General features: G+C 33.3%; 2 protein-coding genes across 2 annotated transcripts; both read left to right on the top strand.

The window, feature by feature from the left end:
* The first annotated feature begins 236 nt into the window (after positions 1-236).
* On the top strand, positions 237-1,230 carry LOC7488353 (uncharacterized). Its single transcript, XM_002312358.4, has one exon. It carries the CDS (start codon positions 353-355, stop codon positions 923-925), a length of 573 nt encoding a protein of 190 aa, XP_002312394.2. The 5' UTR covers positions 237-352; the 3' UTR covers positions 926-1,230.
* Positions 1,231-8,685: 7,455 nt separating this feature from the next.
* On the top strand, positions 8,686-12,840 carry LOC7488352 (ubiquitin receptor RAD23d). Its single transcript, XM_024607774.2, has 12 exons — positions 8,686-8,872; positions 9,355-9,516; positions 9,905-9,958; positions 10,189-10,253; positions 10,366-10,413; positions 10,587-10,761; positions 11,449-11,598; positions 11,688-11,756; positions 11,851-11,898; positions 11,971-12,080; positions 12,158-12,236; positions 12,433-12,840. Exons 1-12 carry the CDS (start codon positions 8,807-8,809, stop codon positions 12,541-12,543), a joined length of 1,137 nt encoding a protein of 378 aa, XP_024463542.2. The 5' UTR covers positions 8,686-8,806; the 3' UTR covers positions 12,544-12,840.
* Positions 12,841-13,796: the final 956 nt, after the last annotated feature.

Genomic DNA, 13,796 nt, shown 5'->3' with positions numbered 1-13,796 from the left:
TCAAAACAGATTTCAAAGCAATTAGTTAATAAAATAAAATAAAGTGTAATAGTTGAAAAATGAAACCCCTGGACCGAATAAAAAAAGAGAAAAAAGAAAGAAAGCAAGACGTCCGTGATGGCCTCTGTATTTGCTCCCACCACGCGCCAGCCTTTCACATCATTACACACTCTCTGTCCGTTTCTTTCTTTCTCGCTCCTCTTTCTCTCTCTACATTGTCTCCTTATATAAGCTTCTCATTTGTTTGCCGCTTATCGCCACCTCTCACTGCATTATTATTCTCTCTTCTAAAAGCGAACCCTAGTCCTAGCGGTTTCTTTCTCTCTTTCATCTTTTAAGTTCCAACCTGTATATGGACGAACTGCTAAACCATAAAAAGCGAGTCAGGGATGGCTCGGACGAGTCGGATTTGGATTTTCCGGAGGTTAAGAAAATCAGGGACGATCTATTCGGTCTCCTCGATGACTCGGACCCCGACTCACTGGGTCAGGATCTAGACTCGGTCATGAAAAGTTTTGAACAAGAGATTTCCGCGTCTTCCTCATCCCCGGTGCCTGTCGTCGACCTGACCTCTGAATCCGGCGAGTCCCAGCCGGATCTTGGCTTTCTTCTAGAAGCTTCTGATGATGAACTCGGCTTGCCTCCTTCGTCAATCAATTTGTCGAGTGGGGAAGTCAAGGGTGGGGTAGAGACTGAGTTGGCCCGAGTTGACTCTGCCCAGTCGTCCGGGGTCGGCGGTGAGTTGTGGGGGTTTGAGGACCAGATCCCGACTTATGACTCGTTCGGGCTTGGAGTAGGAGACAGTAATTATAGCAGTGATTACGTGGGGTTCGATGACTCGTTGTTCGAGTACTCTAATGTTTGTTTCGACTCGTCCGATTTCTCGGATTTGTCGTGGCGGTTGGGTGGCATGCCGGCCGAGTAATTAAATTGGGAACTCGGTTGTCATTGATAAGAAACGATGCCGTCAACCCTTTATTTTTGTAAATTCTTTTTTCTGCTTTTTTTTATAAAAAAAACTAGAGAACAGGAATTAAATTTAAAGGATATATATTTAGGGGTAGAATTTTAAAATGAAAGATTCCGTTACTACGAGGCGAGGAATTTGTTCGTTTATTTTTTTTATGCTGCTGGGGATTATGATGTTTTCGTGAGTCTCTTGGATGCTTTTTGACGAACCTTGTTCCTATGAAGTGGCAAATAAACGGAATTCAACCACTCTTCGCTCAATCTCTTCCGTGGTTCAGAATATAAAAATCTATTCTCATTTATGCCCTCACTGTACAGGAGTTGCTTAATCTACTCTCTAGAAATCAAGAAAGATTCTTTAACAAGAAAATATTCGTTTGCATTTGGCGTGGCTGGCAATTGAAAGAAACGGTCGTTCAATTCAAATATTATTTTTCATATTGCAAATTATAATTTATTCGAAGAAAAAGAACCGACAGTTGGGTGTGGTGTTACCATTGTTACCTCTATGGTTATAAACTTTAAAAATATTACCGAGCTTTGCCTTTGAAAACGTTACCGAAACAACATTATGGAAATATGAATATTGATTTTTTTTTTCAATTTACCCTTTTATTTTTTTTCCATCTCTCTCTATTTTTTTTATATATTTCTTTTTAATTTCATTCCCAAACTATTTTCAACAAGCATTCGGGTTGTCTTGGGTTGGTAAAGTCCTTTCGTCCAAACTCTTCACTATTCTTCTTGCCTTTTTTAATCAAAAGCACCTCAGATCTATTCCAATGACTAAAAAAAACACAATCCCAATATCAATAGACATTTTCATTAAATTTGAAAAATAAATAAATAAAAACTCAATTTCACATTAAAGCATGAATCTATTTTTCACGGGCATTTCGAGACCCTAAGCTATCTTCAACAAGCTCTATAAAGATTGAAAGCTATTGTTTGAGGTAAAAATCGAATAAAAAAGTTGCTGGATTGTCGCGATTCCACGAGCTTCTCTCCCCTCGATTACACTTTATAACCCCCCCCCTCTGAAGGTGTGGTGCAAAATAGGCAATTCTGAAAATTCTGATTTTTATATGGAAGGTTCACAATTGACAACGTGATTATTGAAGGATCATAGTGAAACTTTGCTAGAAGAACTTCTTTTTGTGCACAACTTCTATTTGAAAGTGTGGTTGTGATTCTTTTTCAAAGTGTGTTTCACTCGAAAATGTATTAAAATAATATATTTTTATTTTTTAAAAATTATTTTTGATATCAACATATCAAAATGATTTAAAAACACCAAAAAATATTAATTTGAAGTAAAGAAAAAAATAAAAAAAATTTAAATTTTTTCAAAAGCGCTTTTGAAACGCAAAAATAAGGTTTTATAACCAATTTTAACAGTTCATTTGGGAGAAAATGTTTTGTGATCTGTACTTTCCATATTAGTTTTAACCAGTTATTTGACATGTCTAATTATAAAGTGAAAAGTTTATATATTTATTTAAATAAATCAATCAATAATTATTTGTTCCAATGAATAAAAAAAATGTTTATGTTTTATTTGAATCACGCTATGAGTTTAAATAATTATTTTTAACGCAAAAAAATAAATGTGTAGGTATTATTAATATATTTTTTAACTTTGATTAAAAAATATAATCGTGAATTAAAACATTAATACTTACATATAATAAAATCAAATGAAGATCACATGCATAAATAAAAACGTGTAAAATCTCAAAATAATTTTATTACAGTGCAAAAATAAGAAAATGTTGCAAGCTTTTAGTTCTGTGTAATAATTTTTGAAGAAAAAATATGTAAAGGAAAAAAGAGGAAGAAACATAAAAGAATGAATATGAAAACAAAAAAAAAATTAGTATAAACAGGTTAATTTTAAAGTGATAAATATTTTAAATATAAAAAATAAAAAATAATACTTTTTCTAAAAGACTAGTATCAAGATAATAAAGAAAAACTAAAAAATTATTAAAAAACAATAAAGATAAAAAAATAATAATAAACAAACCAAGTATAAAGTAATAAATATTTATATTATTGATTTGTAAGAATATAGTCGATGCTGAGAAAATTTCACAATGCACAGAGTGATTGGTCATGTCCTATTAAAAAATAAAATCACCGACACATAAAAAGTGAAAATGATATTTTTATCTAATCCATCTTTTTCTTTGAAATGGATCTCATGGTGTAATTAATAGCGTGCTACATGTTATTCTTTCAATACCGTTAAACTTCTTAATACCAATCCCAATTCCCTTTAATATTTTTTAAATATCTATATATTTTTTATTTTAAAATAAAAACATTTAGATTTGGTGTTTGGAAAAACAAAATAGAAAGGGATGTTCTTTTCTATTTTTTTATTCACAAAAAATGAATATTTAGAAAGAAATCATGCTATATTGTATTTGATTTATAAGGAGTTGTTGGTATGAGTTGATGGAAATGTACTTAAATTGAAATTCAATTTCTAGATATAAATGAGATCAATTCTTGTAAAAAAAAAAAAGGAATTAAAATACCATTTAACTTGTATGCCACCACGTACCTTTTTCAGTAGTTGAATGTATCTCAAGATGAAGCATTGTTTATTTTTGTATTTTAAAAATATTTTAAATAAAATTTAATTTTTTTATTTTAAATTAATATTTTTTAGTATTTTCAGATTATTTTGATATATTAATGTTAAAAATATTATTTTAAAATAAAAATAATTTATTTTAATATATTTTTCAAGTAAAATACACTTTAAAAAATAATTATTATTACACTCTCAAATACCCTTTAAACATATCTGAGACCATTCCTCTAGCTTCTTTTTTTTCCTTTTCTTTTCCTTGAATGTTCAAAAATCAAACAAGGGCTTTCATTGAAAACAATCAGCAACGAATATTTTATCAGAAAATCTCATTCAACGTTTTCTTCCCGGAAGCTTCTCTTGATGTGAAATAAAGTTGTCATGGTAGTATACACGTTGAAGGGGGAAAAAATGGATATTTGTAAAGTACATGGCCCTTTCCGGTCTGGATAACTTGAAAGCAAAGACGACTGGACTAGCATGAAAGATGATTTCTAACTAGCTTAAGAAAAATTCTCTCGAGGGAGAGGAGTGAGAGAGGGAAAGACTAGGACCCAGGAGATCGATGAGAGAACAACTGATAGAGGTTGAGTGCCAAGTTTCGTTTTGTTCGGCTTGTTTGATCAACTTAATTAGGTATAAGATTCTATATATAACATCAGCAATGACGTGTGATATTAATGGCTGAGTATGTTACACATTAATTAGTGCAAAAGGTTGGATTGTTGTGTAATCAAAGAACTTCATAGCGTTAAAATAAAAGCATAAGAATGGGCTGTGAAAGATCTTGGAAAAGGACACGCATAGAGCGTCTAACAGGACTGGCACGATAGGCTATCGTGGATGCTTCCGCAGCTGGCGAAGACGAAGAAACAGGAAAATTAAAAGCCACCCCCATGGATAGCTAGCTGATATGTTTTCGTAAGCCTCCGATAATGGTCAAGCTTTGTAGCTGAAGCTACCTCCCTCTAATTCTCCGAGCTAGGCGTCACATGACTCGTATGAATGTATTGATTATTTGAAGGTTTTTTTCTCTGGGTGATCATGCTAGGCTAGCCAGGTTTTTCTGACCAAATTGCATGTGTGAAGAGAATCCCGAAATTTAAATTTCACGTGTTTCATACTCGAAATACTTGGAAAACTAGAAGTCTCGGAAGGGATCCAGAAAGACTCGTAAGGGAAATTTAAATACTAGAAGATTATTTCTAGGCACACAAAATGAGTGTACAAATAAACTAACCAAACATCCCATGTAAGACATTAACCTAAGATGCATGATGCTTTTATAGATAAGGTTAATTATATATATAATTAAGCTAATTCTTTAAGAAATCAGTGACGACTAAAATCTAATATCTCAAACTAGATGAGTTTCTCTTCTCATCTTCCGAACCAATTACCTGAAGGCAGGGGCGGAGCTAAGATTATTTGTTATGGGGGGCCAAAATTAATATAATAAGATATAATATTTATTTTAATTTATTATACATGAGTTGTAAAACAAAACCTACATAATTTAGTTTTATTCAAATAACTTACTACAAATATATAATAACCTTTGTATAAGGTAAAAGGTTTGGAGCAATACCAAATTGAGTCAAAGCAATGAAGTTAATTTCATCTTCATAATATATCCATCACTTTAATATTGTTGGTCTTTATACCTATCAAATATAAACATACAAAGTATATAAGAATCATTAGCTAAAACAAAATATTATTTATGTTTGATAAACTTTGAAATAAAGCAAAAAATAATAAAGAATGATTCTTACATATTTATTTTAATTGTGCTCGTCGTTCTTTCATATAATAGAATTCATCGATTATCATATCAATTGTGAATCTTTTAGCAATTTTTTTTTCTATATAGACAATCAAATAATTTGCAAGAAAATCATCCTCCATCCGATTACGAAGTCTTGTTTTAACAATCTTCATCGCTGAAAAAGCTCGTTCAGTAGGCTGTGAGTTATCAATATTTTTTCTTTTTTTTTTGAAAAAAAAATTAATTCTTCTTATTTTGTTCATGGTTCAACCTAAAATCAAAACATATATTGTAAGAAAAAATTGATAATTTTAGCGGTTCTGCTAAATACAAAACATAAAAAAAATCAAAGCATAATCAAAACAAACCAATAAAATATATCTAATTAATTAAAAAAAATCAATATAACAAGAATTCAAAAAACAATTGATAGAACTAGCAGATCTAAGAAAAAAAAGAGCAAAAATGATAGAATTATTAAAAAAACCTCATCAAATTATTAACAAACATCTCAAAACAAAACAAAAATATATTTTAAATTTAAATTACCTTATTTTGTTTGATGAAAGATAAATTAATTAGTAGCTCTGCTTCAATTTTTTTGTAGAAAATATTTACTCGCGATTTATGTTTTTGATTGGCTGCAGGATTTATATTAGGGTAAATTGGTGGCTCTGTTTTTTATTTCATAAAATAATACCTTTATATTTTTTTCTTTTCCATGTAGGTCAAGAGTAAATTCAAAGAAAATCAAAAATAAAATCACACTTAATTTAGGAGGACCACCTTTTTAAAATAAAAAATATAACACTTCCTCTTATTTAATTACCTAATACAGAAAAAAAAAAAAAGTATTGTAGGGGAGGCCCGGGCCCCTGCTTGCCCCCCTTGCTTCCGCGCCTGCCTGAAGGTACTCGTACGTTTGATGAACGATCAAACACTCAATAAAAAATAACAGAGCAAGAGCAAGAGAAAGAGAGATAAATTTTTTTAAAAAATAATCATAAATAGGATATACCAATGTCTCCGTTTTTACTGGGCTTAGGGAAGCATCGGGCTCTGTTGCAACAGGCCCGTAAATCATTGTTGCTCTGCTAATAAAAAGGTGGGCTAAAATGGGCCCATTAAAGAATAGTTGCCCTGCAAATGAAAAAGGTGGGCTGCCGGTTCCCCTGATCACAAAGCTGAAGATCTGGGCCTTTTGTGATCTGATGACTGGGGAAAACTTTTCGTTGAACTTGAAATTTTAACACTCATCCTGTCTAACACGCATCATCAAAACAAACTTGATACACCTGTCTATTGATACCTCATACCCGTGTCGCAGCAAATTATTTTTCTCTTCTACGTTCAAGCATCTTTGAAAATTAAATTTACTTTCTTGGAGTAGGTTTACTTCCAATGCTATGCTTTTATGTACCATTCAAATCCCAAAAAAAAATAAAAAAATAATTTATTAAGAATGTTCTAATTAGAGTGTCGATGAGCTACCCTACAACTCGTGTTTTTTTTAGACAGTGATGAGAATAGCTTAATTTGGTTTTTTGCATTTTTATTTGGTTTAAATAATTTTTACATTTAAACTTTTTTGACATTTTGAGTGCATGAATCTAACTTAAAAACCATGTTTAAAAAAGTAATAGAAATTGAAGTTGAGGTTAGGTATAATCTAATAATATCCAAATCTTGCCCACTAAAGCTAGTTTTCATATGTTTTTTTTTTTTTTCACTCTATACACAAACTTCTTCCTTAATTACATTACTAGTTTTAGTTTTAATCAAACATATATTTTTAAAAAATCACAATTATTTTTTATTCTTAAATATATTTTTTAAAATTATAGTAATAAAAACCACTATAATACCAAACACACTTGAAATACATAATATTATCTTAAATAATTAAATAAATTACAAAACTACTTGTCTGACAATCTTAGAAGAGTTTATCTTGAGATCTTTTGGTGTTGGGACAAATTTTGTTGTCTCTCCAATCGCATAGAAAAAACTATTTGGTTAGTTAAGTTTTGTATTTTACAATAATCTATACATAATTACATTTTAAATATTAATTTTGCAGAAATTAAAATAATTTATTTTTCATTAACAAAATATACTCTTTATTTATTTTGTATATAAAATTCTATCTTCAAAATATTATTAACAAAACATATATTTTTTAAATTTTATTTTTTTTAAATCACAGTTTGTTTTTTAATATTTGTTTTTAACCATAAGCTACCAAATGCCAGACACAAAGTTAAGTTTTTCATAACGACTACACATCCTCGAAATTCCAAAACTCCGAAAAATTCAGATCCTAAACACTACTCTACTATCCTGAACACAAGCTGCTTCCATATGCTCCATCCTTACTTGCCACTTGGCAAATCTTCGCCTGTCCGATCTAATCATACCCCCACGTGTCGCCCCAGATCTTTCCCAACCCCTCACCGAAAAATATAAGAAAAGAAAGAAAATCCACACGACAACAAATTGCCAGAAATACCCTCATATATTCTTAACTTGTTTGATTTCGTGCGCCCACCTTTAGAGTGTGTTTGGTATTGCGGTAGCTGTTATGGTTGTGGTTTGAAAAAAATTGTTTTAAAAAAAGTACTTTTAGTTGTGGTTGGTTTGAAAAAATAGGTGTTTGGTTAAAACTGTGGTTGAAATTGAGGTTGAATAAAAAGTAGTTTAATGTGTTCGGTTAAGAATGATTTTGAAATTAAGGTTATAAAATAATTTTAAAAAATATATATTAATATTGATGGTTTTAAATTTAAATATTGTAGAATTAATTACTCCTATTACATCATGAAATAAATAATACTTTATATAAAATATTTTTTATTATTCCATTAAACTATTTATAATTCCATTACGTACAAAATTTATCCGATAAGAACTACAATTTTTATAATATTTTGAGCGTGTAATAAAATTAGATAAAATATTACCAGGTATAAAATTGATATTATAGTGCGAGTAAATTTAATTCACTATATACTAGTTTTTCAGGAAAAAAAATATTATTCACATCATAGTGCGAATGAATTTAATTTACTCTAAAACTAATTTTTTTTTTAAATGTAAAAAAAAAAAAAAGTGTGTGAACAGTGCAATTCACTCTTGAACAGTGTGTGCTACACTGTTCATGCTAATTAAATTTAGCGTGAACAGTGTCCACAAAGCAGCAAAATGCTGCTTTTTCCTTTCCTGCGTCTCGGACGCGAAAAAACGTGGGGCCCATACACAGTAAAATGTGTTTTTTTGGTTACCAAACGGGTTGCATCTGCGTTTTAAACAAAACGCAGACGCAACCTCGTTACCAAACAGGTTCTTAATATCGAACATCGCTCTTTTGGGTACAGTAGCAGCATATACATATATATATAAAACCCTTGCGGATCGGAGAGTAGAAACTCGAAGTCGAGAGTGGAGATCGCGAATAAGACAAAGAAAGAAGGATGAAGATTTTTGTTAAGACCCTGAAAGGCAGTACTTTTGACATCGAAGTTAAACCTGAAGACACGGTTCGCATTTCTTTTTTAGCTATTCCAATTCAATACGCTAGGGTTTTTTTAACTGCGTTTGTCTTTCTGCTTATGTCCTGTAATCGAATAGCCTAATTGTAGAATTGAATTAAGATTTTTTCTTTATTTTAATTATGATTTTTTTATGTGTACCAGTTGTTAGTTTAAATTTAAGCTGCTGTTTGAGCTAGTGTTTTTAGTAGCGACTTTGGGAATTATGTGAACTGATGCTCCCATTGTGTGAATTTAGGTTTTCTTTTCATAGTTTATGTCGGAATTATACAATCTACGTTGTTTTAGTTTCTCCTAAAAAATAACTGATTGAACGCTTCTTTTTAGAGTTAGAACGGGGTATGGGTCAATTGTATGAAGTGGTCCAATTTACTGAATCACTGATAACATTATAATTTGAATTTTTTTTCCTGTTTGTTCGGTTTTATTCCTGCTATTTGGTTTGTCATATGTATTGCTGTTGTGTTCAGGTTGCTGATGTCAAAAAGAAAATAGAAACAGCTCAAGGGGTAGCCGTTTATCCTGCTGAGCAGCAAATGCTTATTCACCAGGCGAAAGTTCTTAAAGATAACACCACTTTGGATGAAAATAAAATTGTTGAAAATAGTTTTGTTGTTATCATGTTATCGAAGGTGAGATTTGCTTCTCTTGTGCTCTCTTTTGAATCCTGTTCTCTCCACATTTAATCCGAACTTGCAAGACATGCACACACAACGCCAGCAAAGTACTTACCATGTTTTTACTTGTAGATTGATTTTTAGCTTGGAGAATAGCCATGTATCTTGTTATGTTGTACTCCTCCTGCGTAAAACTATTTATTTCATGCGTGCATTGTCCATGCTTTATATTGTAGCGAGTGGTTTAGAGTTATGTTTTTGCTTTGTATGTGTCTAAACTATTTATTTCAATGCTTTCCTTTTGCTACATTCTCCAAATATCATTGATGTGTTATATTGTGATGTTTATATTTTCAGGTTTCTTACTTGGTTTTGTTCTAATTGTTTGCTTTAAAAATATTAGACTAAGAGCTCATCCGGTGATGGTTCAACTGCACCAACTGCCCCTACCACTAAGGTAATAACATTGCAGTTGTTGTTTGTGATGCTTTTGCAACTTGCACCAAACAGCTAGTACGAGGGCTTAAATAGCACAATCGCTGCTGTGAAAAGCCCTTGTCAATTCATATATAAAGTTCTTGCTACAGGCACACTGATCATAATATTTTATTGGTCTCAATTAGAAATGTAAAAGGCTCCCTTCTACCACTCTTTTCACCGTCTTGAATTAAACTGGTGCTTATGCAGGCACCTACAACAAGTACCCCGGCATCAACAACAGCACCTCAAGCTCCCACATTGACCTCTGCACCGTGAGTCTAAGGGCTCGATGCCATTTGCTGTCTGCAAAGTTGTTGGCTTCTCTAAGATATCAATGTCTTGCATTCTGTTGTCTGCTCATTTTTATATGTTCTTACTTAACAGGCCAGCATCTGCTCCTGCTCCTGCTCTGGTTTCTTCAGTTGCTGCTGCGTACGTATTCTATTCCATCTTTAGTTAGTGGTTTGTCTTGTTTGAACCATGCAACGTGCCTTCAATCCTTTTGTTCTCTTTGAGACCTCTCTCTCCCATTTTATCTCTTCAACACAGTTTCCTTATTCTTGTTTTTTTTTCTTTTGAAAGTTTGGAATTATTTGTTGAATCAGGTCAGACTATGTTTATGGCCAAGCGGCATCTAGTCTGGTTGCTGGAAGTAACTTGGAGGTAGCAGTCCAGCAAATTCTTGACATGGGTGGAGGGACTTGGGATAGAGATACTGTTGTTCGTGCTCTTCGGGCTGCTTACAATAATCCAGAGAGAGCCATTGAATATTTATATTCTGTAAGTTGTCTATTTATGAGATTCTTTTAAAAAAAAAATTACCGAGGAGGGATAGTGGATTTATTATTTTGTTATTGGAGAATATATTGAACCATTGCTGGCTAATTATTTCTTGAAAGTGCATGGTGGGTTTTGCTTGTGCTACAAGAAGATTCAGGAGTGGGCCTAATATTGCCCTGAAGAATAGTTTGGTGCATGTTCATGTGATATTTATTTCACTGAAGGATATAACTAAAGAACTATATATGTAGATTATGTAAGTTAATTGCACGTATTCTTGCCAATGAAGAACTTTATGTGTGATGTATTTGATGCTGCTCTCTAGATCTAATTATATGAATTGCGACATGTTCCATTGCATAATATCTTAGAAGAAAGGAGCTGCTTGGACTTGCATGACTTAAACTGTTCTTTGGAATAATTTTGAATTTTCAGGAAGTGATTGAGCAGCAGTTGTTAATAAGAACAATTATTTGTTATTGATTTCTTTCTGAAATTCCTGTTGATCAACTTTTTTCTGTCCAGTCTCTTCATTGCTTTTGCTCAAACATCCAAGCCAAGGAGGGTCTCTTAAGTATGCCATTTATGTGTTCTTTTTAAACATTCTGCATGTTTGGAGTGCTCCCTTATCTTTGTGTGTGTAATTTTCATTTTGTTGTTCCCAACTTTGGTAATTGCAAATAACAGGGTATCCCAGAACAAGCAGAAGCTCCACCAGTGGCTCACATGCCTTTAGGTGGGCAAGCTCCTGCAGCCCAGCCCCAGCAGCATCCAACACAAACTGCTGCAGTTCCTTCTGGTGGACCAAATGCGAATCCTTTAGATCTTTTCCCACAGGTAGTTGTTATGTAACCAATTACTGGTCAATTATGTGAGATTTTCTGGGTGTTTTGACTCTAAAAGTGATAATTTTTTCCCGCTCATAGGGCCTTCCCAACGTGGGTTCAGGTGCTGGTGGAGCAGGAACTCTTGATTTTTTGCGGAACAGTCAACAGGTCTCTCTTTCTCCTCTCTGTCTGTTTCTTACTGATGCCTTTTGACTGATGCATAACCGATGGCAATGAAATTTTATCCTGTGATTATTGCCAGTTCCAAGCCTTGCGAGCTATGGTGCAGGCTAACCCGCAGATACTGCAGGTTCTTTTCTTACCTCTTGTTATTTAATTTTCCCTCTTAATAGGTTGTGTGTTAATTCCTTCTGTTTGTCAGCCTATGCTTCAAGAGCTGGGAAAACAAAATCCTCACTTAATGAGGCTTATTCAAGAGCACCAAGATGATTTTCTCCGCTTGATCAATGAACCTGTTGAAAGTGGAGAGGGGTAAGATTATTATTTTTGTTCTTTCCATACTAGTTATGCTATTTTGTTTCGCTAATTTGTTTTTCATATGCCTATAGGAATGTGTTGGGGCAGCTTGCTGCAGCAATGCCACAAGCTGTAACAGTCACTCCTGAGGAGCGCGAGGCAATAGAACGTGTAAATTCTGCATCATTTTTACAGTAAATTTAATCTTGTGAACCATGCTTTTTAAGATTTTAATGACTTTACCTTTAAACTGTTTTTTTATTTATTTATTTTCATTAAATTATGTCTAGTTTTTAAAGTTGCATGGATGCTTTTGTCCGCCTGAATGATTATTAATAACCTTTTTTTGACATCGTTACCATTTCAGCTTGAAGCTATGGGTTTTGATCGTGCACTTGTATTGGAGGTATTCTTTGCCTGCAACAAGAACGAGGAGCTGGCTGCCAACTACCTCTTAGATCACATGCATGAGTTTTGAGGATTGATTTGGTGGAAGTGGAGTCAATCCTTATGTCCTCTGGAAAAATGTTTCTTTTTATTTACTATTTTAACCCTTTTTATATTCCCCCAACTTTATTTTAATATCAAGTTTGGAGCTCTATGATGTGAAGTGTCTGGACAGGAACAAGATGTAACGTTCCTACCCCGCTCTCTCCTTGGTTAGGTTCTTACATCTATATTGATGGTTGTCTTGGTAAATTTGATTTTTCCATGTAAATTTCGGTTCTGTCTGGACTCTGATGCCATCTAACAAATTCACCGAGAATTCTCCGAACAGTGGGCCTAAGCAGTCCTATGACACTGCTTCCTAACGTCTATTTTGTTCTGCATGTTCAGTATTTTGCTGTGCTTGAACAGTGATGGTGTTTTTCTGTAATTTGTATTCTCCTTCCTGGGAAGCTGATGAGGGATGGTCGTGGCTAGCTATCTTGGGTTGGAAATATATTCTGCATCAAAGGATGAAAAAGCACTGTTCAACCTGTATGTTATGCTCAAGGTACCTGTAGAAAGGCTACTACTTCTGGCCATTGACAGTCTCAAAGAGCCTATCTGAGAGGTATTTTTGTGACTGCAAGGGCGAGGTATCACTTTTATAACTTGTGTACATCGATCTTGAATTGGAGTTTCTGAAGCAAGCTTCTTCAAAGGTACCTACTATTATTTATATGAAAGCTCCAACCGGAAATTAGAGTCATACTTCAGGTTCGTCGGCTCACAAACGGACTTTCTGAGGTGATATTTATATTATATTTGGTGGGGTACTTCACACAGCAGAAGAGAAGATAAGCCCACCGTATTTCTAACTTACAAGACGAGATTCTTTAGTAGGTGGACATTACCTTCGGGGCGCCATTTGAAGCTTCAACTCAGTACGTATCATCAATTTATTATGCATGATGAGTCGAGTTGAGGGTCCCAATACTGCAGTGTCCATAGTAGAAAGAACCACGCAGAAAGAGGAGCGTCCCTCGCAGGTTTTCGGTGTCTGTTACGGTATTAAGCATTCATGGGGTATTTGAGGGCTTCCATGGACATGGTCCGGCTGGAAGCTAGAAGTCTATTCTTTTGGTGTCTCTCTAATGCATAAGGTGAACGCTAGCTCTCTGCCGAGTGAAATAAATTGGTATTTTTAGAAGGAGATTTTCTAGTAGATGCAGTGATAGCAATGTTTTGAATAGCTCAACACATTATTGGATAAATACCAGTTTTTTTATGGGTTATATTCTCATG

The sequence above is a fragment of the Populus trichocarpa genome, chromosome 8 (genome assembly GCF_000002775.5).
Source record: "Populus trichocarpa isolate Nisqually-1 chromosome 8, P.trichocarpa_v4.1, whole genome shotgun sequence".
NCBI classification, from domain to species: Eukaryota; Viridiplantae; Streptophyta; class Magnoliopsida; order Malpighiales; family Salicaceae; genus Populus; species Populus trichocarpa.
Note: the sequence above shows the minus strand (reverse complement) of the source record. Positions and strands in the feature narration are given on the sequence as shown.